Source organism: Eschrichtius robustus, chromosome 7 (genome assembly GCF_028021215.1).
Source record: "Eschrichtius robustus isolate mEscRob2 chromosome 7, mEscRob2.pri, whole genome shotgun sequence".
NCBI lineage: Eukaryota > Metazoa > Chordata > Mammalia > Artiodactyla > Eschrichtiidae > Eschrichtius > Eschrichtius robustus.
The window spans coordinates 81,309,207-81,334,362 of record NC_090830.1 but is presented as its reverse complement, the minus strand read 5'-3'; the positions used below and the strand labels follow the sequence as shown (position 1 = coordinate 81,334,362).

Genomic DNA, 25,156 nt, shown 5'->3' with positions numbered 1-25,156 from the left:
GCGTGTTCTTGGTTACATGGTTGGCTGAAAAACACGCATTCCAAAGTTTAGAAAGAGGGGCACTATACTGTCACTCAAAGTTACTTACCCTGTGCACAGGGTATCAGTATAAAGAATAAAATTAAGTGCAATCAGGGAGTGAATGGTAAATAAAACTTTTTTTTTCTTTCTGAAAATATGACACTCCGATGAAATTTATACACAGGGGAGCAGAAAACAGGAAAACTCGTTTATATTTTTCTGGCATTTCATGCATGATGTACTTCCAAAGCAACAGGCAATTATGAACACCTGTCATTTCATTCCTGGTAGATAAAGATTCACACATACCTTCATGCCAGAAACAACCCAGTCTTGTCGCATTACCAGAGAGAGTCACTAATCTGGTCACACAATCTTTGGAAATTTGTTCTTGGAAACTTCACAAGTGACTGTACCTGTAATTCCCTAATCCATTGATAAGCCCAGGTAGCCATCCACCATGGGCAAAGAGGAGAAGACAAAGAGAACGTGAACTTCTGTCTGCCTGTTTTATAAGGTGGGGAAGGCAGTTGGGCATGGCGACCAATGTGGAGCTGGCGGTGCCACTTGCCACGTGGCAAAATTAATTTTCACCAAAAGAATGTATGAAGAAAATAAATGTATCATGTTTATACGGCTATGTACCTCCTTAAAGAGGCAGCCATTTGGCCTAGCTGGGATGCTTTCTCACCCTCCCTAAACTTGAAAATATGGTTGGGCCAAGCTCATTCTGATATGTATTGAGATTTGGGTCTGAGACCCAAAGAAGCCCACACTGCAAAAGTCAGAACCAAGTAGGCTACTCTCCAGTTTACTGTGCCCACATCTACCTTATGGAGTCTGAGTCAAGCACACTGGGAAGTTCAAGGGTCCACTATAAGCAGGTGGCATATGCAGCAGTCAGGATGATTTCAGCTGCAAGTAAAAAAAAACTCCTCAGTTTGGCTTAAACAAAAGGGGGGAAAATAAATACACACACACACACACACACACACACACACACACACATATATATGTAAATATATAGTACATATATTGTGTATATATATACATAAATATTTAATACATAGTACAAAATACATAAATATACATAAACATAGACATTATACATAATCTCATTATTATGTGTATAATATATATAAAAGCTCGTTACTACATTTTATATTATAATCTCACTTATAAATGTATAAAATCTCATGTAGTAAGAAATCCTGAGATCAATTGGTTTTGATTCTAGGGCTGGTTAATTCAGGAACTAAGGGCAGTTCTTCCTATCATTCAGTCTTTTTATCATTCACTTGAGCCAATTCATTAAGTTGGCTTTGTCCTCAGCTGGCGCCCATCCTAGTTACAAGACGGCTGCTACAGTTCCAGGTACTACAGACACAAAAGCAATGTCCAGTGGATCAAAAGAGAATCTCCTCCCATGTGATATTTTTTAAGAGCAAGGAAACATCTCCTCAAGCCCCCAGGCCGATTTCCTCCCACTTCCCCTTGGCCAGAACCCTGTCAAAGGCCCAGGTTTAAGTCCCTCACTGGCAAGAGAATAAGTGATCAATTGGTTTAAGATAACAGTCAGGATAGGTTAGGTTATGCTGTGGTAACAACAACAACACAAACAACAACAAAACAAGTCTCAGTGGCTTAAAGCAACAGAGATTGATTTTTCACTCAGAATGCTTTGTGTGTCTGGGCTGCTGTCCAGGGCTGCTGCCCAGCCTTCATCTCCATAGTAACCTGTGTTCCCACTGTTGCCACAGCCTGGGAAGAGAGATGGCAAGTCAAATACTTGTACCAGAAGTGATGATATGCGTTGTTCTGTTTGCTTTTCATGGGCCAGGGCATTTCCTGTGTCACGTGGTCATATCTAACTTCAAGGAGGCACAGAGGTACAATCCTCATGTGTGCCTGAAGGGGGAAGGGAACAAAAATCTGTGAGCAAGATCAGTAATTGGTGGAAAGACTGGTTTTTAGGGAACTGTCAAAGTGAGTTAGAATTTTTTATAATGGTTTGGTCTCCTGCTTTGTTCTTCTGAAAACAACTCATCAGAGTTTATCCTGGGAATAGGATATTTATTTAATAAATAGGATATTTATTCTTGACTTGTAACTAATGCGTATGTTACTTTTTTATTGTGTATATACACTATACTTTCATCATTTCCAAATTTTCCACATTTCTGATTTTTCTTCTTCCTCTCCTTCCTTCCCACTAGGGTTCACACCTCCAGGAATGGACAGATCCTCTCCGGATAACAGCCCGGTACATGGGATGTTACGCCAGCCCTCCACCACAACTGGGGTCAACATCCCCATCATCACTGAACTAGGTAGGAGTGAATGTCAGCTTTGGGTGGATTTTTTTGGTCCTCTCTTCCGACCATGCAGGATACGAGGAGGTTGGCCTGAGTCTTAGCTCTTTCAGTGTGGTAGGCTCTAATGGGGTTTGTCTGGGGGGAGATTGGAGAAGGGTATGGGTAGAAATATGACAGATGACCCAAGGGAAAACCGATCTATCTTTCCTCTGAGGTGAATAGATAGTTTCCTTATGCGGATCACTGTTTTCAAAGGAGCCTGAGATGAAGGGTTTGAGATTGGGGCATAGATTAGGGAAGCGGGAGGAAGGGAGGAAAGGTATGGTCCAAGGATTTTTTCCAGTGATCCTCATTGGAAACATCTGTGGAAGGTCCCTCCCTGGAGGTACAAAGCCTCAGGTCCAAGCCAACCCCATTTTGAGAACTGCGTAGAAACATTGGGCTAATATGTGATAATTTTACATTTCATCTATTCTAGTTGAACTTTTCAGCTAAAGGCCATTTTCAGTGACTGCCGCTCTGGTCCAAAAAATGATGGGGTTTTGAGGGCCATGATTACTGGCCAGTGGGATCCAGCTTTTAACCTGGCCATGGCGCTCCCTGCTACTATTTGTGAATTTGCAAAACTGCTACGTGGTCTCTTCCCCCGAAGATAACCACTAACTACCTGTGGTCCTGGGTCCCTGTACTTTAGAATGTCTCCTCTGTTATTCCCTCACTCTTTTCTTTTTCTGTACTTTCCTCCACTCCCTTTCCCCAACGCTTAACTGCTGTATCCCATTAGCTAAACCTGGCAAGTTGCCTTTGGTATCAGTCAATCAGGAAAAAAACAGTGGGACGCACATTCTAATGATAACTGAACTGGGTAAGAAGCACTGTTTTCTTTCACATCAGTATCTCCTTTTGTTTTGTGGTTCGTGTTTCCAACTATCATCAGCTTGTTTTTTATTTCACCGGCTGTAACGGAAAGGCTACCCCATGGCACTGCTTTGAATGTGTTTTATTTGTGGCTCTGGTTGGAATCGACTGTCTTGTTCTAGCCTTCCTTAATGATTTTTTCCCCACACAGCATCAGTAAACCTTTGATCACACCCATCTGACCTGGCAGTTGTTTCCAAAGCATCTTTGCTCTAATTCATTTTCTTTGGCTTGGGCCTTTTTTTTTTTTTTTTTTTTTCCATGTGTCCCCCTGCTCCCCCTCCCACCTTCTCCCTTCTATTCCTCTTCCAACACACTGTCCGTTTGACTGACATGTCTTCACAGCTCTCAGAGGAAGTCAAAGGAGAAATATAAAAATTTTAAGATAAGAAACCTAAGACAGTGCCTTCCCTCCAGCTGTTTATTTTCCTTTATTCTGACTTTATCTGCCTTTTTTTTTTTTTTTTTTTCCTACTCAGCCCTTTCTCAGAAGCTCTGGTTCTGAAGCCATAAAAGCAGCCAGCTCATAGGGGACCCTTTCTTACTAAAGCCACGTCTTAAGAAAGGATGCAAAGGATGAGGTTAGCGACCACCAAGCCCCAGCCCTGCACTCTGACCCCCACTCCGCTGGCCCAGAGCCCTCTCTGGGAGATTCGGGGCAGACTCATCTAGAAGATGAAGGCCTGTGGTCGTGACGGCATTTGTCAGGCTCTTCCACGATTCCCCGTGACTTGGTTAATAACTCTATGAAAAGCACCCATCAGCAGCAGGTCTCAGAACTGGGGACTGATCTTCTAAATAGAGAAAGCAAGCGCTGCTCGGTGGAGGGTAGATCGAGAGGTAGGGAGCGTCTGCCTTCAAATAGCTCGCAAATGAAACTAACATGCCATTTTCTTGGCCCCAAAATATATTTCAAAATAATAGAGCAGGCTTTTAACACAGTAACCTTGCTTGCCAGGTGTCTGGAAACAAAGGAATAAATTGTCCACCATTCAGCACAGCATTATTGTCGATGTAGCTGTTTATCAGGACAGATTCACTCAGGTCAAGGACTGTCACACTATTTTCTGTTTCCAACAGTAGGACAGGTGTCTTTTTCATGTTTAGAGAAGTTGGCTAAAAGCATAGGCTTCTGGATTGCTCTTCTCAGAACCTTAGGGTGGTAAGGGACCCAGGGAGCTTGTGTGGCCCAGACTCCTGCTGGGAAAATTCATCCAAACATCTCTGTCTCAGAAAACTTCAGCAGCATTTCAGTATCACCACTGCCAGGAATTTCTTTGTCTATTTGGAATTCATGCGCTGCCAGCTAACTGGGATATCTTTATTTGTGACTAGTAGAAAAGAAAAAGCATGGTGCCCCCAGTCCGAGGCAACAATTCAAGTATTCAGTTAGCATAATTGAGTCTCCTGAAGCCTTTGTCCCCCACCAGATTTCTTTTATGGGCTCAGAGAACCTTCCATGTGTTCACATCACCCTCATCTTCTGCCTTAAGCCCAATTTTCCTACTCGTCATACTGCCTTTAGCACTCAGACCATCATCCTCTGGCCACCTCACCTCCCCCTATCCCCACAAATATTTACTGTTTACCTACATGTTCTGAGACGTCTTCTGCATTACACTAGGCCAGTAAAATGCCTTTTAAAAAACACAGATGGCGCAAGGTCAAACAAGTTTTTTAAACTGTATAGTATATTCCAGTCTTCACGCACCTGGGGAGTCCCAATTGATGTTAGTGGGTCCAGGCTTCCTAGAAGTTCCACAAGAAGGAAATCTGTTTAAAGCTATTTAACCTGTTTCCCAGTTGTATTTGATCACAAACATTTTGGGGTGACTGTTTTCATCACCTCTTAGCACCCACATAATTACTGTCCCGTGAAATAGGTTTCGGGTAACACCGGCTGCTCTCCCTTTGAGACTAGGTAACCCAGAACCCTGGCTCCTGCCTTGGAGTTCTTTCCCAAAGACTCAAATCCCTAGCTGGCTGACATTCTCCAGTCACCTGTCAAGTCTACCAGACCCTCCCCATCGTCATGAGAAGAGGTAACCGACACTTCCTTTAGGCGGTGTCCATGTGTACGCCTTCCGCAGCCCTTACAGGTAGTTAAAGCCAGGTCCGTCTGCATCTCGTCCCAGGTTCACATTTTCCCATTCACAAAGCAGGAAGACTAAACTGTGGGCCACAGCATGCTTCTGGGTAAATGAAGGGAGGAGAGGAAAAGCTACCGCATGACCCTGGCAGGATCCCTGAGCAAGGCCTTATTTACGCGCTTCTGAGAGGGGCAGAGGGAAGCTGGGAATGTTCATAGTGTCAACAGAACATGGACTGAACGTGAAATCACGAGAGCAGCTACCATTTATCAAGGTGCCGGGTCAGGTTCACCAAGCAGAATCTCATAGGAGCCTCCTGTCAGCCTCAGGGGAGCTACTAATATTTCCCGCATTTTACAGAGGGAGAAACTAAGGTGTAGAATGATAAAATGCTTTGCTCGGGGGAGTTAGTGACAGGGCCTGGATTCAAAGCCCAGTTGTCAGATCCTGGGTGTTTTGCATTTTCACTAGCCTGTAGCTCAAGCACTGAGAGGATAGTGGGCACCCAAACATGATAAACGTTGAAAGAACAGAGAGCAAAGATTTTCCCCCATTAGGATCTTTCTCTAGGGAAACAAGATGGTGTCATTTAAAAATAATTCCATGCCCAGCCTTTTATCCTATTATCCTTTATTCTGCCTCGTACGATAAACAAACAAAAGTTAAAAACAACAACAACAACAAAAAAAAGAAGTGATCCCAAATGTTCCTTACGGAAAAACAAAAAGTAAAACAGTAACTCTAGGAAAGAGAATTAGCTGCTGATACCTTTAGAAAGGAATCAGAAAAGGGAAACCTCATCTATTCTCTTCCTAAAAGCACCATAATTATTCCAGAAATCACAAGCGCTCATCTCCTCCCCCACCACACACTTTCCCCACCATTACTTGCTCTGCAAAACTGATAATTTCTGATGCCAAGATGGGAATGGAAATTAATTTGTCATTTAATTTTTAATAAGTTAAAGACATCTCGGTGACACAACCAATCAGTCTGCACGTGCGTGCCAGAGGAGTCCTTGAGGAATCCTCAGATGGAAATGAAATACAGCATCAAATGCTGCGTCTGCTTGAGCTGAAGCACGTAAAAGATTGAGCTGTTTAGGAGGGGAAAGGGAGAACGTGGGCATCCCCAAGCACCTCGGAATGCAGAGCAAATCTTCGTCAGCAAGCAGCCGGAGACAGCCAGGGGTTCATCCTTTATACTGAACAGGACTTGTTGGGTTTGGGCCTGGATTAAGGGCCAGACACCAGGCACTACCCAGACCCATCCCCCCCCCCCATCCCCCGCCCCGGGGCAGGCTCTGTGGGTGGTGCCGGAGGGTGGATTCCTTGCTATTTGCCTTTGCCATGCTCCCAATCTGTTGCTTTTCACTCTCGATAAATTGCTTTCTTTCCCTTGTGGCTAAACTTCCCATCCCAGCATGGCTACTCATGGCTCCTCATCCTTGAAATATGGCCATCTCTCAAAGGACTTAGCTACCAAAAACACGCTTCAGAGTGTTTTTCGTCACGATCTAAAACCATACCAAAGAATTGACCAGCACTGTCCGCCAGCTCCACCAGCCTGCCGTGGAGCACGTCTGCTTGACGTCACTGCTCTCCAGGCCTGGGAACCTTGAACAAGCACCTCGGAGCAGTCCGTTGAGTCCCACTGACCCCCACCCTGAGCTCCATCAACAGCTTCTCCCATGCTTTTCTTTCCTTTTCAGTGACTTCAGTGTTTCTAAACCGATAGCCTGCTCTTTCTCTGACTCTGCTGCCCGCATGTGGTCTTTTGATCTAATTCTTACTTTACGCTTTTCCTAGTGAACGATACTAATGTTCAGTTTCTGGACCAAGACGATGACGATGACCCCGACACAGAGCTGTACCTCACGCAGCCGTTTGCATGTGGGACAGCATTTGCCGTCAGCGTCCTGGATTCACTCATGAGCGCGGTGAGTAGGTGGGGGACACGGGGACCCAGGGACAGAGCGCCTCCAGCCTCCCATGCATGAGGGGCATGGGCTGGAGCTTGAACTACCCTGGAGAGCCGAACCACACCAAGCTTGCCGTCTGGAAGGGGATACTGATATTAATTAAGTTAGCACACAGATAACCGTCTGATTATAAATTCTTGAAAGTGCAAGGAAGGCTATGAGTAAATATAGGTAAGCACTTGATGTGGTCTCGGGATCGGAGAAAGATTTCTCCAAAGAAAGAATATATATTTTATGTCAAGATCTGAGCAATAAAGATGGGAGATTTTATGGGGAAGAGAATCCCCCAAAGAAGGACAGCAAAGGTAAAGGCCTGGTGGGAAGAAGGGGTACCTGACAGGCTCAAAGAAGGCAAAGAAAGCCTGGGTCGCTGGACCTCAGTGAGAGAGGAGAAGGGGAGGACAAGGCAGAGTTGGACCCACAGGACCTCGAAACCCATTTTCATGTTTTTGGTCTTTCTCTTAAGAGCAGTGAGGAGGCGTTGAAGGGTTTTAAGTTGGCAAGTGATGTGATCAGGTTTATGTTTTGAGGGCATTGCCTGGGCAGGTATGTGGAGGATGGCTCAGGAGGCAAGATGGCAGCGGGAAGTCTGAGTAAGGGGCTCTCGTAGCGTGGAGTAGGGTAGAGCCCTCGGGGCTGGAGGAAGGTGGATGGGTTTGAGTGGTGTTTGTCAGTAAAATCGAGAGGACTTGGGAATAGATTGAATATGAGCAAAGGCGGAAGAGGACATAGTGTCAAAGGTGTCTCCTAGGTCACTGCCAGTCACCGAGACTCAGTCCTGGGAGAGGCGTGGGTGTGAGGCAAGGCCTGGCCTGTTCTCTGCCCCAGTGAAGGGGCAGAGCGGTGGCGGAAAGAGGAGGGCGGGCTGGCCCAGGGATCCAAAGCATCTTCAGTTTCTTTGATAACTTGATATGCATCAAACAATCAAGGCATTTGTGTGTTCACTTGTGAGACCAAAATCAAACGACAATTAAAAAGTAGGTCCCGTCTTAAAGAAGCCATCTTGAGCTACAAATGGCAAAGCAGACTAGAATGGAGATTATGAAGTGTTCCCACTGAGTGGCTTTATTTATTATATAGAAAAGTCTTTTTATTGGGGAATTCTCAACTTCACTCTTTTTATAAATACAGACATAGGCTGGATAAAAACTGACCTTTGGAGAAACCACAAAAATAGAGTTCTATTGAATCCATTAAAACCATAAACATAGCCCAGAGAGAGTTTATACACATATATTTCTTCAAATGCTTAAGAAGGCTATTCTCAAAAAAAAAAAAAAAAGAAAAAGAAAAAGAAGGCTATTCTCCTGCATGTGTTAAACAACTGATATGCTAATTATACATTATTCTCATCTATTCATTAAAGCTAATCCCAGAAGGACCTCTGTTTGAGGAAAGAGAAAACATAAAGCTTTTGAAGACTAATTTAGGTTATTCTATATTCCTGAATGTGGTCCAACTACAAGCATATCTTAGTGAAAAATCAGAATTATAGATCTAAAAATAAATATGAAACAACATTCATCTGAATTAAGGTTGACTGGGCTTCATGCCATCCCACTGCTTGCCAAGCCAAGGAGGAGAGAAAGCAGCCCTTACTGAAGGCCGTCTTGCTTTCCCAGGGCTCACGACCCTTCTGATGGTCTGAGGATACTGAGCCTCACCTTTCTACCTGCCAGTGATGTTGGGCTTAGTTTGGGCAAACTCCCTAAGCAGGCCAGAGGGCGTGATGGAAGCAACAGGAGGTGCTTATTCCAGTGTGTATTCTCTGTAATAGTCCTCGCAGTCTCCAGGTCCACTTTCAAACAGATTTCTGTAATTCACCTCCTCAGAAGTTTCATTTTATTTCTGATCCTAATCAGACAGATTTCAGAAGACTGTTCTCACTAAAAGATGATGAAACAGTTTATAGTAGATTTTTTTTTTTTTTAATTTATTTTTGGCTGTGTTGGGTCTTTGTTTCTGTGCGAGGGCTTTCTCTAGTTGCGGCAAGCGGGGACCACTCTTCATCGCGGTGCGCGGGCCTCTCACTATCGCGGCCTCTCTTGTTGCGGAGCACAGGCTCCAGACGCGCAGGCTCAGTAGTTGTGGCTCACGGGCCCAGTTGCTCCGCGGCATGTGGGATCCTCCCAGACCAGGGCTCGAACCCGTGTCCCCTGCATTAGCAGGCAGACTCTCAACCACTGCGCCACCAGGGAAGCCCTGTAGTAGATTTTTTTTCAGAACTCTAAAATACTCGATCCAAATTTTTAAAAATCCAAACTTACAAAATTGTTTCCACAGATCAGACATGCCGTATATTCCAGGTGGGGCCAGCCACGTAATTTGAAAGCCTACTTTTTCATAAGTTACCAAGAATTTCAAAATGGTGACAGCAGAGCATTGAACCAAATGAGGGACTCTTCTGAGCGTGGGCCCCGGGTGACAACGCAGGCCACACACCCATGAAGCCAGCCCTGGTTCCAAGGAATAAAACTGTTTTTAAGCACCAAAGCACTTCACCTCTCCACAGTCAAGGGGGCACACTGTGGCCATGGGGTGGGAGCGAGTGGCACATCCAGTTTTGAGTCGCACCGTTCTCTCTACAACATCGCTGTAGAGGGAAACTCAGCTGAGAAATCAAAGTGGATTGGTTTGACATCTTTTAAAAAATCTGTCTCTCATCTCCTTTGAAACGCAAACTAAAATGTGTGGGAGAAGGTGGCTAAGGCGTGTATGAATACAGCAGTCTGCTAGCAAAGCAGCACTTCTCAATTCCAGCCTGGGAGAAAGCGGTGTCAGGCATCTAGTAACCGTCATTGTCATGATCAGCGGCGGCATCATTTATTGAGGGCCCAGAACTGTACAAAGCGCTTCATTATTATTATTGCAGACGACATCATTTTGGACAATAATGTGAATAAACCTGCTTTAAGCGTTGAAGCAAGACCTATTTAACGGATCCACTGTTGTGACTTGTCAAATCATTACTCAGAATGCCTCTCCACTTATTCCAGGCCTCGTGTTCATTGTCTAGGATAAACACATTCCACAGTGAGGTCTCAAATTGGGTCTGGTTCAACAGACCCAATTGGATCTAGACCTTCTGATTACTTGTGATGTCTTGGCATTCCACCCCAGCCCTAATTTATGAAAAAAAAAAAAATAGGAGATTATCTAGTACCAAGGCAGTAAGTAGAAGGAACTAAAAGCGTTGGCAGGCACATAAATTGAGAAGGTGAGACTCCAAACAGCAGGAGCTGGAGGTAAGCTTCCATTTCAGGCATTCGCTTACAAGCAATATCGCTACATCCACACGCACATCTCTTTAGATGTCTATGATCTCCTTTTTCTAGCGCTCCTCCCCAAATTGCCATTTATAATCATGTGTCTAAACACTCTCTGAATATTGTCCTTCATAACTCAACTCCTGCTGCTTACTGCTTCATTTGTGAAAAAGAATAATGTTTCGATTCATCACATGCATTCCTAGAACAGCTAGGGATGTTACAAACATGGCCTCCTGGCTTTTTCCTGCAGATCAACAGCAGAAACACATGATGAGAGGGAATAATTATGCTTATGGGTATATGCCTCTAAGAAGAAGAACACAAGAAATGTATTTTTCAGAATGATCCAGCCTGCTGCTCATACACACGTGAAAAAGATGAAAGGAAGCCTCTTGGTAAAACTGGCACATGAGTATGTAGATTTCTTTTCCACACAGCACCCACTTTCCCCTACCCTCACCCCAGTCTGAGTTCTACCTGGACCCTCCCTGGAAAGAAAAAAATTAGTCAGGGACTCAAGAGCCGACTGCTTGCGTGTGGATCCCAGCACTGCCACTTACTGGCTGTATAACCTTAACCTCTTTGTGCCTTAGTTTTCTCATCTTTAAAATGGGAATAATAGTAGTACCTACCTCATAGGACTGTTGAGATGATTGAATGAGTGATTAGTGCAGTGCTGCGCACATGGCAAGCTCTGTATGCATTTACTGTTATTAATCAATACGTTATTGGGCACTTACTAATTGCCAGGCACTATTATTCATGCTGGGCATCCAGCAGTGAAGAAGAAAGATAAAGACCCTGCCCTCGTGTGGTTTCAACTGTCATTCTAGTGGGCAGTCACTACATAAGTGACAGTAACTATGTCAGTGGGTACCTGAATAATATCAGATAAGGATAACTAATTTGAAGAACATAGAATAGTTTGAATGGGTGTGGAGACCTATTTTAGCCACAGTGGTCAGAGTAAAGCTGTCTTAGAAGATAACTTGGAAGCTGACACTGAAAATCAGAAGAGAGCAGCTGGGGGCGAGGGTAACTAGCTTTCCGAGGCAGAGAGCTGGCCTCTCTTCCAGAAATAACTGAACTTATGTTGCTAAGACTGCAGAATAGGGCCATCTGGAAGATGAACCACATGATTTACTCTCTTAACTGTACTCACATGAAGGGCTGAACCCTTGAGGTGCGTTACCGAGAAGGCTGAGTTCTCCTCAGGCAGCCCGGTGCCATGTGACGTCAGTTACATAAACAAATTCTTCCTCTGTGGCTCTACTCCTTACACTCCACTCAAGAGCCACCATTTAGGCAGTGTAGCTCACAAAGGGACAGACAGTCCACGGTCCACCGTGCAGCAGATGATCTAGCACCGCTGTCAGCATGGCAAATGGGCTCAGAACATGCCACTGCTGTCACGTCAGGCCAGGCAGGCCCGGGATGGAAACGAAAATCAAAGAGTTCTCATCCCTCATGGAAGAAAAATACTAAAAATAACAATCTACACCATGAAAACTAGCAAATATAAAAAATGGCAGCTGTGACATGGAAAATGACAACTTTAGAGCAATTAGAAACGAAAGGCAAAGTGCCATGAAAGTTAAGGCAATGTTATTAAAAGATGTGTTAATTTTCAGTTAAATTTTCTATGAAAGGCCAATTAGTTTAAAAGGCTTGACAGCATTAACTGTGAAACGTAAGCTCTGGTAATTATACTTCAAACAAATGAAACAAGGAAGTTGCACCAGCGTGTTGGAGACCCAGGCACAGAGGGACCTCCGTGGGCAGGCTAGATGGCGCTGCGGGCTCGGATTTCCCTGGTGTAATCTGCTGGTCCTTTCCCCAGCATTTCTGGGTTTCCTCAATGTCTGATATTCTGTCTACTTTACAGAATCTGAGACTCCCCAAAGTTTAGAGGCGAAGGGGTCACACATGTGATCTGGGCCAGCTCTCTGATATTAGAGCTGAGAACGCAGAGGCACAGGGAGAAAGGGATTTTCTAAATTGGTTGCACTGTTAGCTGGTTGCTCTTTTTATAAACAATCCTTTACTGAGTGTTTGTTGTGCATTAGAATTACACAAACTATCTCACTTAACACTATCCTGTAATCTGGGTTTTGTTTTGTTTTGTTTTAATCCCTGTTAGATGGATGAGGAGTCCGAGACCTAGAAAAGTTGGGCAACTTTCCTATTGTCATAGCTACTGAGAGGCAAAGCAGGGATTTTAAACTACAGCAGCTGAATTCTGAAGTCTGTACATAGATCCAGGGGTGCCGTGTTGCCATACTTAGATGATAGGCTGCCCTGACCAGATGTGGAACCCTGACCTTAGCACTGGGAAGAGGGACTCCCATATTCCTTAGACTACACAGGTCTCTGGATCCCAGGCACTGAGCAGGACCCTGGAGAACTCCGTTCTCTTAAACTCCCCAACAAACATGTGACACAGGAACAGCCATAGCGAAGTCCTCTAGCCAAAGCATCCCTGAAGACTAGTCCTGCCGGGGTTGGAGGTTCTATGTGAGACTCCCTCACAAGGCTTCTAGCACAGGCATAGTGAACATGGGCTATGGTAGGGCACAGAAAAGACTAGCAGTACAAAAGCGTAGGAGGCAAAGGATCACACCTACGTATTACAGAATTCTGTGTTTCTTCAATCTAGTGTTTCCGTTAACCCAGAAAAGAATTGTGCCTTCTGGGTCAGGTGAGTTGTAGAGAGGTTTATTCTAGCTGCCACATCCTGCACAGGAATAGTCTTTGATGATTGGCATTTGACGTCCTAGCACCTGGTTTGCCCCCATGATGCTGAAACAGTCACTTCCTAGGCAGGAAGCGCTAGATGTGATATTTAATTGCAGACTGCTCTGTACTCTGTGAGTGGTACCCTGGCCCCATAATGAAATGTGTGCCCTCCAAAATGGCTGACTGGACATCCTTTTTCAGGGGAAGCATTGTCTTTCCACTGAGTTGCTCAGATCACAAAGAGACCTTGAAACATGCTCGGAGCATACCCATATGCAGTGCTCAAAGTACTTCCCTGCAGCTGAGTATTGGGGCATCAAAATGGGAGCAAGAGTGCTCTGCTAACAGACGTCATTATTCTCTGCCACAGCAGGTACTGTGGCCCAAAGCACTGCTCCTCGATGCCTGCATGAAAAAAGAGAAAGGAGAGAGATCTGGGATATAGTCCCAGCTCAGGGGGCAGAGAATTGTGTTCAGTGTCATGAGTGGTTCCAGAATTTTTCAGGGACCTGTAAAATGCTCTGACCCACCCTGAAATTATACCCCTTGGTGAGCAATTTTGAAAGTGACACACTCTTGGAGTAGCGTACGATTTCAGTCCAAACCAAGATCCAGGGATTAGTAGGTGCTCAATAAATGTCAGCGACTGATTGATCGAAAAGATTATGCTGTTTCAGTGTCACTGATTTCAACACAGAAGGGGAAACATGTTAAGGTCAAATCCTAAAGATCTGACGAAACAATAGCCTTTCATGATGACCTTCCTGACTTACCGTTGCAGAGCGTTCTTTGTTTAAGAACCACTGACTGGGTTTTCCTTAGACAATGTATTCATGTTCAGTTGGAAAATTTTGAAAGCTCAGATATATATAAAGAAGAAAATTTAAACAAACCATATTCCCAACACCCAAAGATCAGCATGGTTAGTATTTTGGTATATTTCCTTCCAGATGGGTAGATAAATATGGAATCACCCAGTTTTATATCTTGGTTTTTTTTCTTTTCAGAGTTAGTATTTTTCTCAGAGTATTTAATCATGTCATATTCTTGGGTATCACTGCAAGACCTCCAGAGGACTGCCTGAGACTCAGACATATGGTTGTTCCAGAATCTATTTAAACATTATCTATTGTGGGGCATTTCAGTTTTTAATTTTTTTATTTTAACAATAATTAACCCTGTGATAAGTATTACTGTACGTAAATCTTTGAGCAAGAAGCAACTTATTATCTTGAGGTAAGCTTACTGGGCTTTTAACCAATGTGAACATGTTTAAAGCTCTTGGTAGACATTGCCAGATTATCCCCCAGAAACAATTGTACCAGTTGCACTACCATCACTGGTGTGTAAATGCCATCTCTTGCACTTTAGCGGGCACTGATTATCATTTTCCTTAGGGGGCCCTTTAATTGTGTTATGGTAGTTCTGAAGTACACATAATTTCAATTTGTGTGTATAACCATGTAAATGCATATTTTCTTTCGTGAATTCTTCTATAGTTTTTATGCCTAAAAAGTGCTTGCTGAACAAGAGAACTCATCAGGCATCCTGAGATTGGTTAAATATTCAGCTATATTTTCATCAGGTTGTTTGTGGCTATATTTTTTGCCTTTAACTATTTTATAGCATTTACCTCCTTCTCCCCTCCCAACTTTGAGATATAATTGACTTCTAACATTATGTAAGTTTAAGGTGTGCAATGTTATATGTATATATTGTGAAATGATTACAACAGTAAGGTTCGTTAATCCATCACCTCACCAGCAATTTTTTGTTGTCATTGTTGCTGAGAACTTTAAAAGTCTACTCTCTTAAGCAGTTTTCAAATATTCAATATGGTATTGTTAAGTGCGGGCACTATGTTGTAGTACGTTATGTCCCCAGAATTTATTAATTATATAACTGCAGTTTATATCCTATGACCACCTTCGCTCATTTCCCCAGCCTGCACCTCCTGCCCCTGGCAACAGCCAATCTGTTCTCTGTTTCTGTAAGATCCGTTTTGTTTAGATTTCACATATAAGTGAGAGTATACAATATCTGTATTTCTCCGACTTGTTTCACTTAGCTTAATGCTCTCAGAATTCATCCGTGTTGTTGCAGATGGAAAGATTTCCTTCTTTTTATGGCTAAATATTATTCCATTGTATATATACCACATTTTCTTTATCCATTCATCTCTCACTGGATACTTAGGTTGTTTCCATGTCTTAGCTATCGTAAATAATGCCACAGTGAACGTGGGGTACAAAAGATATCTATCACTTTGAGATAAGTTACTTCATTTCCTTTGGATATATATCCAGAAGTGGAATTGCCAGATCATATGGTAGCTATCTATGTTTGTAATTTTTCGAGGCGCCACCATACTGTTTTCCATAGTGGCTGTATCAATTTTCATTCCCATTAGCAGCATACAAAGGTTTCCTTTTCTCCACATCCTCACCAACGCTTGTTATTTCTTGTCTTTTTGACAGTAGTCATTCTAACAGGTGTGAGATGATATCTCACCGTGGTTTTGATTTGCATTTCCCTGATGATTAGTGATGTTGAGCATCTTTTAAGGCAGTGGTCCCCAACCTTTTTGGCACCAGAGACGGGTTTCGTGGAGGACAGTTTTTCCACAGATGGGGGCGGGGGGTGGGGTGGAGGGATGGTTCAGGCGGTAACGTGAGCGATGGGGAGCGGCAGATGAAGCTTCGCTCGCTTGCCCGCCACTCACCTCCTGCTGTGCGACTCGGTTCCTAACAGGCTGCAGAGGAGTACTGGTCCACGGCCCGGGGGTTGGGGACCCCTGTTTTAACGTAACTGTTGGCCATTTGAATATCTTCTTTGGAAAAATGTCTATTCAGTTCCTTTGCCCATTTTTTAATCAAATTTTGGGGATTTTTTTTGCTACTGAGTTGGTATAAATTCCATTTACTGCCTTTTTTAGAAATTTAGAATAAATATATTTTCATAGTAGAAAATATATAAAATAAATAAAATTATAGGAAAAGATGAAAATCAGTCAGAATTCTATTACCAGGAATTAATCGCCATGTAAAATTTGGGGGTACTAAATACATAATATTTTTACATAACTATAACATAATACTATGTAACACTAAGTATTTAGTATTTATATAATACTAAATATTTTTACATAACTATATCTGTGGGGGTCTGCACTTTTAACACGAGTTTTAGAGCATAGTGATTTTTGGATCCTGCTTTTTGAATATTTTAATGTTATGTCATATAACATAACATGCTCTGAAAGCATAATATCAATATCTGTACAATGTAAGTCACATAAGTGTATCATTATTTATTTAATCGTTACCATATTGTTGAAAAAATTTTTTTTCCAGATAACCAATTTCCCCTAAATCATTTGTTGAGTAAACATCCCTTCTCCATGGTGCATTATGCTTTCCTTATCATATTAAGAAACAAAACAGCAAACTTTTTTGTAAAGGGCCAGATGGTGAATATTTTAGGCTTTTGAGAGCCATACAGACTCTGTTGAAACTACTCAATTCTGCCATTTTAGCACAAAAGCTGAAAGCATTTTAGTAAAGCATTTTAGTAAACAAGTAGGCATGTCTGGGTCTCAATAAAACTTTATTAAAAAAAACCAAACAGGTGGCAGTAAGGATTTGGCCCAAGGCCCTGATTTTCAATCCATTCTAGTTGATCTTCTAATTTTTAATATTGCCTACAATGTTTAGTTATAAAATCTTTAATATTTATTATAATACCTCAGAGGACAATTTCATAAACTGTTTCCAGAGGAAATTTAGCATAATTTTATCAAGCTTAAAAACATATCAACTCACTAAATATCCTCTTGCTATTTCATTAATTGATGCTTTATTATTTCATCCTTCTGTTTTTCTAAGATAAAAAAGAACAACAAAAAATTCTTTTAATACTTAGAATTATTTGCTGAAATGCTTTCATATTTAATAATAAAAGCATTTAAGGCTCTGAATTTGTCTCTGTAGCTTTGGCCTCAATCCATGACATTTTTATATGTCATTTTCAAATAATCTTTAATTTTTAATACTCTGTATTCTGAGTTTGATTTCCATCTTCACCCACAGTTATTTAGGATACTTTTTAAAAAAAACTCGTAAGTGTTGGGATATTTACTTTTGTACCTACCACTCTATTTATTTTTTAAATATAGACCATACAGCTTATACTTTATTATATATATTGAGATTTTATACTTTGGGCCATTGATCATACTTTGTAATTATCGTTTGGAAGCTATCTAAAATGTTACGAAGTTTAGCACAGATCTACTAAATACCCTTATTACATCCTTCATTTCCTTATATTTCAGTCTCTTTGAGCTGTGAAAACAAGAAACACAATGATATTTCACGTATCAATTTTACATATGACTCTCAGTCCATGTTTAATTTGCTATAATGACTAATTAGTTTTGCTGTTCATATTTCAGTTATAATATTTTCTCCATAAATATGTTATATATTTATTGTAATTTTTAATTATGAACATAGAGTTAAGTCACTTAACGTAATATTTAAAATTTTTCCCTTTAAATATACTTTTCTTTGCCTGTTTTGTTTTGTTTTTTCCTCTTTATCTCTGAGACACCAGAGGTTGATTTTGGTTTTGTGACTGGCTTCTTTTACTTAGCATAATGTTTGGACGGTTCATCCATGTTGGAGCGTGTATTAGTACTCCATACCTTTTTATGGCCTAATGATCATGCATGGATATAACACATTTTGTTTGTGCATTCATTAGGTGATGGACATTTGGATTATTTCTACCTTTTAGCTATTATGAATAATGCTGCTATAAACATCCATGTACAAGTTTTCATATGGACATATTTTTTCATTTCTCTTGGGTATATACATAGGAGCAGAATTAGTGGGTTATATGGTAACTTGTTTAACCATATGAGGAACTGCCAAACTGTTTCCCTAAGTGGCTGTATCATTTTATATTCCCACCAGCATTGTGTTAGGGTTCTAATTTCTCCACATCCTCACCAACTCTTGTTATGATCTTTCTTTTTTATTTTAGCCATCCTAGTGGGTGTGAAGAGGTGTCTTATTGAGGATTTGATTTGCATTTCCCTGATGACTAGTGATGTTAAGCATCTTTTCATTTGTTTGTTTAACATTTGTATATCTTTTTCAGAGAAATGTTTATTCAAGTATTTTGTCCACTTTTAAATTTGAGTCACTTTTCTTTATGTTCTTGTGTTGCAAGATTTTTTAATATATATTTGGATACTAGACCCTTATGGGATATACGGTTTGCAAATATTTTCTCTCACTCTGTAGGGTTTCTTTTCACTTTCTGGATAGTGTACTTTGTGCACAATTGTCAATTTTGATGAAGTTTAATTTACATATATTTTTTCTTTCGTTGCCTATGCTTTGGGTGTCATATTTAAGAATCAGTTTTCAAATCAAAGTTCATAATGATTTACCTTTATGTTTTTTTCTAAGTGTTTCATAGTTCTACCTTTTATATTTAGGTCTTTGATCCATTTTGAATTAATTTTTGTATATTGTGTGAGGTAGGGGTCCAAATTTATACTTCTGAATGTGGATACCCAGTTGTGGTAGCAACATTTGTTTAAGAGACTATATTCTTTCTCTGTAGAATGGTCTTGGCACCTTTGTTGAAAATCAGTTGATACAAAGTGTATGAGTTTATTTCTGGACTCTCAGTTTGATTCCCATAGTCCATGTCTATCCTTATGGCAATACCATACTCTCTTGATTATAGTAGCTTTGTAGTATATTTTAAAATCAGGAAGTGTGAGTCCTCCAACTTTGTTTTTCCTTTTCAGGATGGTGTGGTTATTTGGGTGTGCTTGCAATTTCACATGAATTTTAAAATCAGTTTTTCCATTTCTGTAAAAATGGTCTTTGGGGTTTTGATAGCGATTGCATTGAATCTGTAGATTGTTTGGGGGAGTATTGCCATCTTAAGAATGCTAAGTCTTCCAATCCATGAGGTTGAGATGTCTTTCCATTTATTTAGATTTTCTTTAATTTATTTCAACTATATTTTGTAGTTTCCAGTGTACCAATCTTGAACCTCCTAAATTTATTCCTAAGTATTCCATTCTTTGTGAAACTATTATAATGAGAATTGTTTTTTGTTTTTTTTTTTTTAAGAAATTCACGTTCTTTTATTTATTTATTTATTTATTTATTTATTTATGACTGTGGTGAGTCCTCGTTTCTGTGCGAGGGCTTTCTCCAGTTGCGGCAAGTGGGGACCACTCTTCATCGCGGTGCGCGGGCCTCTCACCATCGCGGCCTCTCTTGTTGCGGAGCACAGGCTCCAGACGCGCAGGCTCAGTAATTGTGGCTCACGGGCCCAGTTGCTCCGTGGCATGTGGGATCCTCCCAGACCAGGGCTCGAACCCGTGTCCCCTGCATTGGCAGGCAGATTCTCAACCACTGCGCCACCAGGGAAGCCCCAGTGAGAATTGTTTTAATTTAATTGTCTTAATTTCATTCTTATATTGTTCATTGCAAGTACATAGATACACAGATGATTTTTGTGTATTGTTTTTTGTATCCGGCAACCTTGCTGAACTCATTTATTACCTATAATATCGTTTTAGTGGATTCTTTAGGATTTTCTATTTACAAGATCATGTCTTCTGTGGATAGAGATAGTTTTACATCTTCATTTTTGATATGGATAACCTTATTTCTTTCTAGCTCTGGCTAAGACCTCTAGTGCTATGTTGAATAGAAGCAGTGAGAGTTGGCTTCCTGGTCTTCTTCTTGATCTAAAGAGAAGGCGTCCAGCCTTTCACCAATAAATCTGACGTTAGCTGTGGGTTTTTAATATATGCCCTTTATCAGGTTGAGGAAATTCCCTTTCACTCCTGGTTTGCTGAGTGTGTTTATCATGAAAAAACATTGGATTCTTTTTAACCATTTTTTTTATTGCGTTCACTTTAATTTCAATATCTTACATTTAAAAATAATTGAATAAGTTGTATGAAGTCAGCTTTCTTACCATCTGATCTTTTACTTGTTATAGATACTCTATATTTTTTTAAAATTGATTTTTATTCTAAAACAAATGCTTCCTAAATTTTTTCTTTTACGTCTTCCAGTAACTATTTAACCAATCAAAAGAATGCTTTTCCTTTATATCTTAAATGCTGTCGCTCCCTTTTAAAAAATATTTATATTGGCTCTTTCTTTCTCTCTGTACATCGGAGCAAGGAGAGGTCTGTTTTTCAGTGTACGAGGTCGTGAATGTTCTGCCGTCCACATTTCGTGCCAGTGGACTCCTCCCTGGGTGTTGATCTAGAAGGGTAATTATAGCACGAAGGCCTTTGTCACAGTTCCGTGTCCAGCACTCCTTCATTTAATGTGCTGCAGAGCTGGGGTCGGGGGGTGGTCTTCTGCTTCTGATGATGGGCTGTTGGACTATAGGGAAGGGGATTTACCTCTGAAGACTTTGGGAAATGTTTTTACATGTGCCCTGAACCAGCCTCCACGAGAGTTCACCTGTGGTGGCCAGTCCTGTGGAGGCTGTCACAGTCCAGGATGCAGTCCCCCTTGACCCTCACTGGGCCTTTGCTCAGTCTAAATGGGGTCTTGTCATGGAGGCAGCCTGAGAAGTGCAGATTCAAGGGTAAAATGAATGGCCTTGGTTTGCACCACCCCCCTCTCCCTGCCACCACCAACCCACCAAAAAAAGCCAGAAAAAATTTTTTAAAAGGGAAGATTGGGAATGGGTTGACCGGTCCTCTCCTCAACAAAGGCCTGAGTCTCTGATATCAGGCAGGAAAGTATTTCTCCGTGCTTCCTGTGCGTGAAGCACCTTTCTAAGTGCCTCACACGTATTGGCTCTATAGTCCTTATAACCACTCTATTATATTTTACAGATCATGACACTGAGGCACAAAAATGAGAAAGCACTTTCCAAAGTCACGCAGCTACTAAGTGGTGAGGTCAGCGTTAAACCTCCAGCCTGCCTCTCCCCCCTTAACCGCAACAGCAACATTTCCTCCCTTACTTGTTCTTGTTCTGCTTCTCTGCCCCAGGGCATATCTGAGCTCTGGTAGATGATACATTCTCCTTAGGGTCTGACTGATTCTGACTCACACTCCTAGTTTCCTTTGCTATTGAAATTTTGTATCACTTTGGGTATTTTTGTGAGTACTTCAGTGAGGAAAGTGATTCCAGCCTGGCTGGCAGCTATCATCTTAACTCAGAAGTCCTCATGGAATTCTTTGCATATAAACTTGATCTTAATGACAGTGCTTATTTTACGGATGAGAAAATCAGAGCCCGGAATGATTAGGCACCCTCCCCCAAGACATAGGACTAGTGATGGCCAAGCAGGAGAGAACTCATCCTTACCCCGCTAGATTTTTGCCAGGTGAACTGTCCAAAAAACTGCTGAAGTTAAAATGCAGCTGTCTTGCCTAACCTGCTCCCAAAGGTCCATCCATCCTCAAAAGCCACAGGCAAACTTTGGCTTGATATTATTTAGCCTGTTTGATTTCTTCTTACACTGGAAAATGGAAAACAGACCCTTAACTGAGATTTTTCTCAAATTAGGCTGTGTGACAAATGTCTTTTTGAGCTCTTTTATTTGACATCCTATTAATTTTTTAAAGCTCCCATTGTCTTGTTCCTGACAGACCTGTTATGTTTCAGATGTGAGACAAATGTACACGTGTAGAGGGAAACTTCTTTAATAAGCTACATTCACCTCAGACCACTGAGGTTACGTGAAAGCAAAAACACCAGGGGATCCATCTTGTCATAAATTGATCTGGCATATTTAATTGACAGAGACTTCGGGTTTAGCCTGTTATCAAAGCACGTGATAAAATTGTTGAACGTGTGGCCTTAATGATGCTCTCGGCATCTCGTTCCAACCGAGAGAGAAGTTCTGCCATTGTTGGAAGAGGCAGCTTCCTGGCACATGGGTTACAGGAGCTCAGAGGCCGTCCTGCCTGGGTCGGGCCGCATTTTCTTACACACACCCAAGGTCCCTGAGCAAGCAGGAGAGGAAGCCATAGTTACATCCCAATTAGCACCGATTATGATAAACACCAACCATTTCGACGTTAGCCCTTAAATAAAAATCCCCTGAATCAGTTTTTAAAAGTCAGGCTCTCGTGGCAGAACCAAGTAGGAGAGAAAAGAATTGAATAATTGGAGGCTGCTGTCTTTTCACTTCCCACGTAAAATTATTTGAAGAGACAGGCCAGAACTTTAAACAGGAGAGATCAAGGAAAGTTGTAATTTGAATGTCGGTTGTCATGACTTTAGGGTGTTTGCTTAAAGGAACCCACCCCTTCTCTTCCCAGACATACTTCAATGACAACATCCTCACCCTGATACGGACCCTGGTGACCGGAGGAGCCACGCCGGAGCTGGAGGCTCTGATTGCCGAGGAGAACGCGCTGCGCGGGGGCTACAGCACCCCCCAGACGCTGGCCAACAGGGACCGCTGCCGCGTGGCCCAGTTAGCACTGCTGGACGGGCCCTTTGCGGACCTGGGGGTGAGTTCAGGGGACAGAGGGCACCTGAGCTGGCTGTTCAGGGAATGGTGGGATCCAACTGTGTCAGACAGTGACAAGCTAGGTCTCCGCCTTTGCTGCTTCCTACAGGAAAAGAGCTGTAAGAGGTGATGCTTATGGCTTACTGCGTAGCAGGCACTGGGCTTTACATGTATTCATTCGTTTTGATCCCCATGGTGACCCTTTGACGTAGGTTCTCTTATCAGACGCTTTAAGGAAACGGGCTCAGAGAGACTTAGGACTGGCCCTATACGGAATTTGCACTAGGGATCCTGGCTTCAGAGCCTGTGGGCTTACTGACTCCCCTCAGGTACCTTCTGCCACAGATGGGAGGCATTGGGGGGGGGGGGGCGGGATCCAAATGCAGCCAAGGCTGGGAGCCTTTTCTACAGGTCTTAGCATGACTCAGGGCTACTTAACCCCAACTGCACATTAGTAGGTCTGCCAGAGTGCCTGAACCAGGCTGGTGTGTGCAACCCAAAGGGAGACATCGGTCGCCTCTGCAGCAGCGGGGGCATGGGGGAGAGTGAATGGGTCCAGCCTCAGAATTAGGTGACCTCGGTCTGGAATTAGAGACATTCAAGAATCCACATGAGATGCTGTTGGTTTGGCCAGCGGGTCTACGTGCACATGATAAGCTATGGTGTTCTGAAAACCACCAGTGCTGGGGTCATGCCCAGAATCCTGGGGGCTGAGAACAGTCATCAGCGGTTTTTAAAAGCTCCTCGTGGGCTATTAATTCTGAGGCTGGACCCAGTCACCCTCCCCCATGCCCCTGCTGCTGCAGAGGGACCCATGCCTCCCTTTGGGTTCCACGCACCAGCCTGGTTCAAGCACTCTGGCAGAAGTATGCGGTCTTGACCCTTATTCCCAGCCCGACTCCATGGATGCATTCAAGGGCTGGAGCCGCCAGTTTTGGGAGCCAGTAAACCCATTGTACAAACAATAGTGCCACCCAGAGAGTCCAAATAGTGGAAAAGGAGCCAAGGAAAGGGTCACTTTCTCCATTTCTTCTGAAACCCTGATGCCAACTTGCACTGTATTTTAGTTTGGTTATGCGCAGGGATCTATGCTAGACTGGGCTTTTTTAAAAGGCCACCTGCATAGCTAGTGGCTCTTTTCATCATCATTTACTCATGGATACACTTTAAAAGAATAAAGACTTGAAATAATGATAAGATCTGGCTCCTCTTGTGTTCTCTAATGTGATGCCCATCTGAAAATTTCGGGAACAGGAAGGACAGATGCAGTCACTCTATTCCCAGTGAAGTCAGCCTTCGGTGCCCTTCCTATAATAATATCTACCTGAAGCCAAATGGCTGCAGGAAGCCAGCATTTCTGAGTGAATGAGTTTGCTTTCACATTCCGCATCAGGCCCCAGACCCTTGGAAGGTGACTGTGAACTGATTAGAACTGTGAATCCCAGTTATCCAGCCTGCAGACCTCCAGCTCCTGGGGAAACACATTCCCTTCCACCCTAGCCATCTCTGAGGTCTGTAAATTGTGCTTTTCACACAGTCCTTCTCTGAAAGAGTCTGTCACCATAGTACCTGGTGGGGTCTTTTCTCCTGGCAGTGATTTTCATTATCACTCGAGCAGTTTTGACAACACGGTCAGATCACAGTGATTACAGCTGAGCTGGGGCTAAACATCATCACCATTTTGCAGAGCTGGTTTCTTCTCCTCAGCTGAACAGACATCTGAGACCTTCAAGCTTACACCATCACTTAAAATAAGGAGAGGCCCCATCTCCTTAGAGCTCTCGTCGCTGCAGATGGAAAACTAGAGAGAACCAGAGGAAAACCCATTATTATCTGATCCCCCAAAATCACCGGTATTGAGGTGTAGGCTGTAAACCACACTGACTTCTTCAGCTACGGTTCCTTGGTACAGACCCTCCGACTCAGGAGACACCGAAATGAGCTTTCATTAAAAAGCCGTTTTCTCCCCGGGTCCTCTCCTTTCAGGCAAATAAAAATGCTTTTTCTCTCTGTTCTTTTGTTGACTCCCAGGATGGTGGTTGTTATGGTGATCTGTTCTGCAAAGCTCTGAAAACATATAATATGCTTTGTTTTGGAATTTATCGGCTGAGAGATGCTCACCTCAGCACCCCCAGCCAATGCACGAAGAGGTGAGTATGCTTCCACTCTCCCACCCGCAAGGCAGAGACATAAACGCCCTCTCCTGTCCCCCACGATGAGGGCAAAGGTCTACATACGCGCTCTCAAGGTGCAAATTACTCCGCCCACATTAAATCCATCACTGAGTTTGTTGGTTGT

The 25,156-nt window shown here is 42.6% G+C and overlaps 1 protein-coding gene across 9 annotated transcripts in view; it reads left to right on the top strand.

Annotated features, from left to right (window-relative positions):
* The window catches only part of KCNMA1 (potassium calcium-activated channel subfamily M alpha 1), a 745,622-nt gene that overhangs the window by 708,743 nt on the left and 11,723 nt on the right, over nucleotides 1–25,156 (top strand). For all 9 annotated transcript variants that reach the window (XM_068547964.1, XM_068547957.1, XM_068547956.1 and 6 more), the window contains 4 exons: nucleotides 2,238–2,351; nucleotides 7,153–7,283; nucleotides 22,665–22,859; nucleotides 24,890–25,008. In XM_068547964.1, the coding sequence (XP_068404065.1) occupies nucleotides 2,238–2,351; nucleotides 7,153–7,283; nucleotides 22,665–22,859; nucleotides 24,890–25,008 (559 nt within the window). The remainder of the gene's footprint in view (nucleotides 1–2,237; nucleotides 2,352–7,152; nucleotides 7,284–22,664; nucleotides 22,860–24,889; nucleotides 25,009–25,156) is intronic.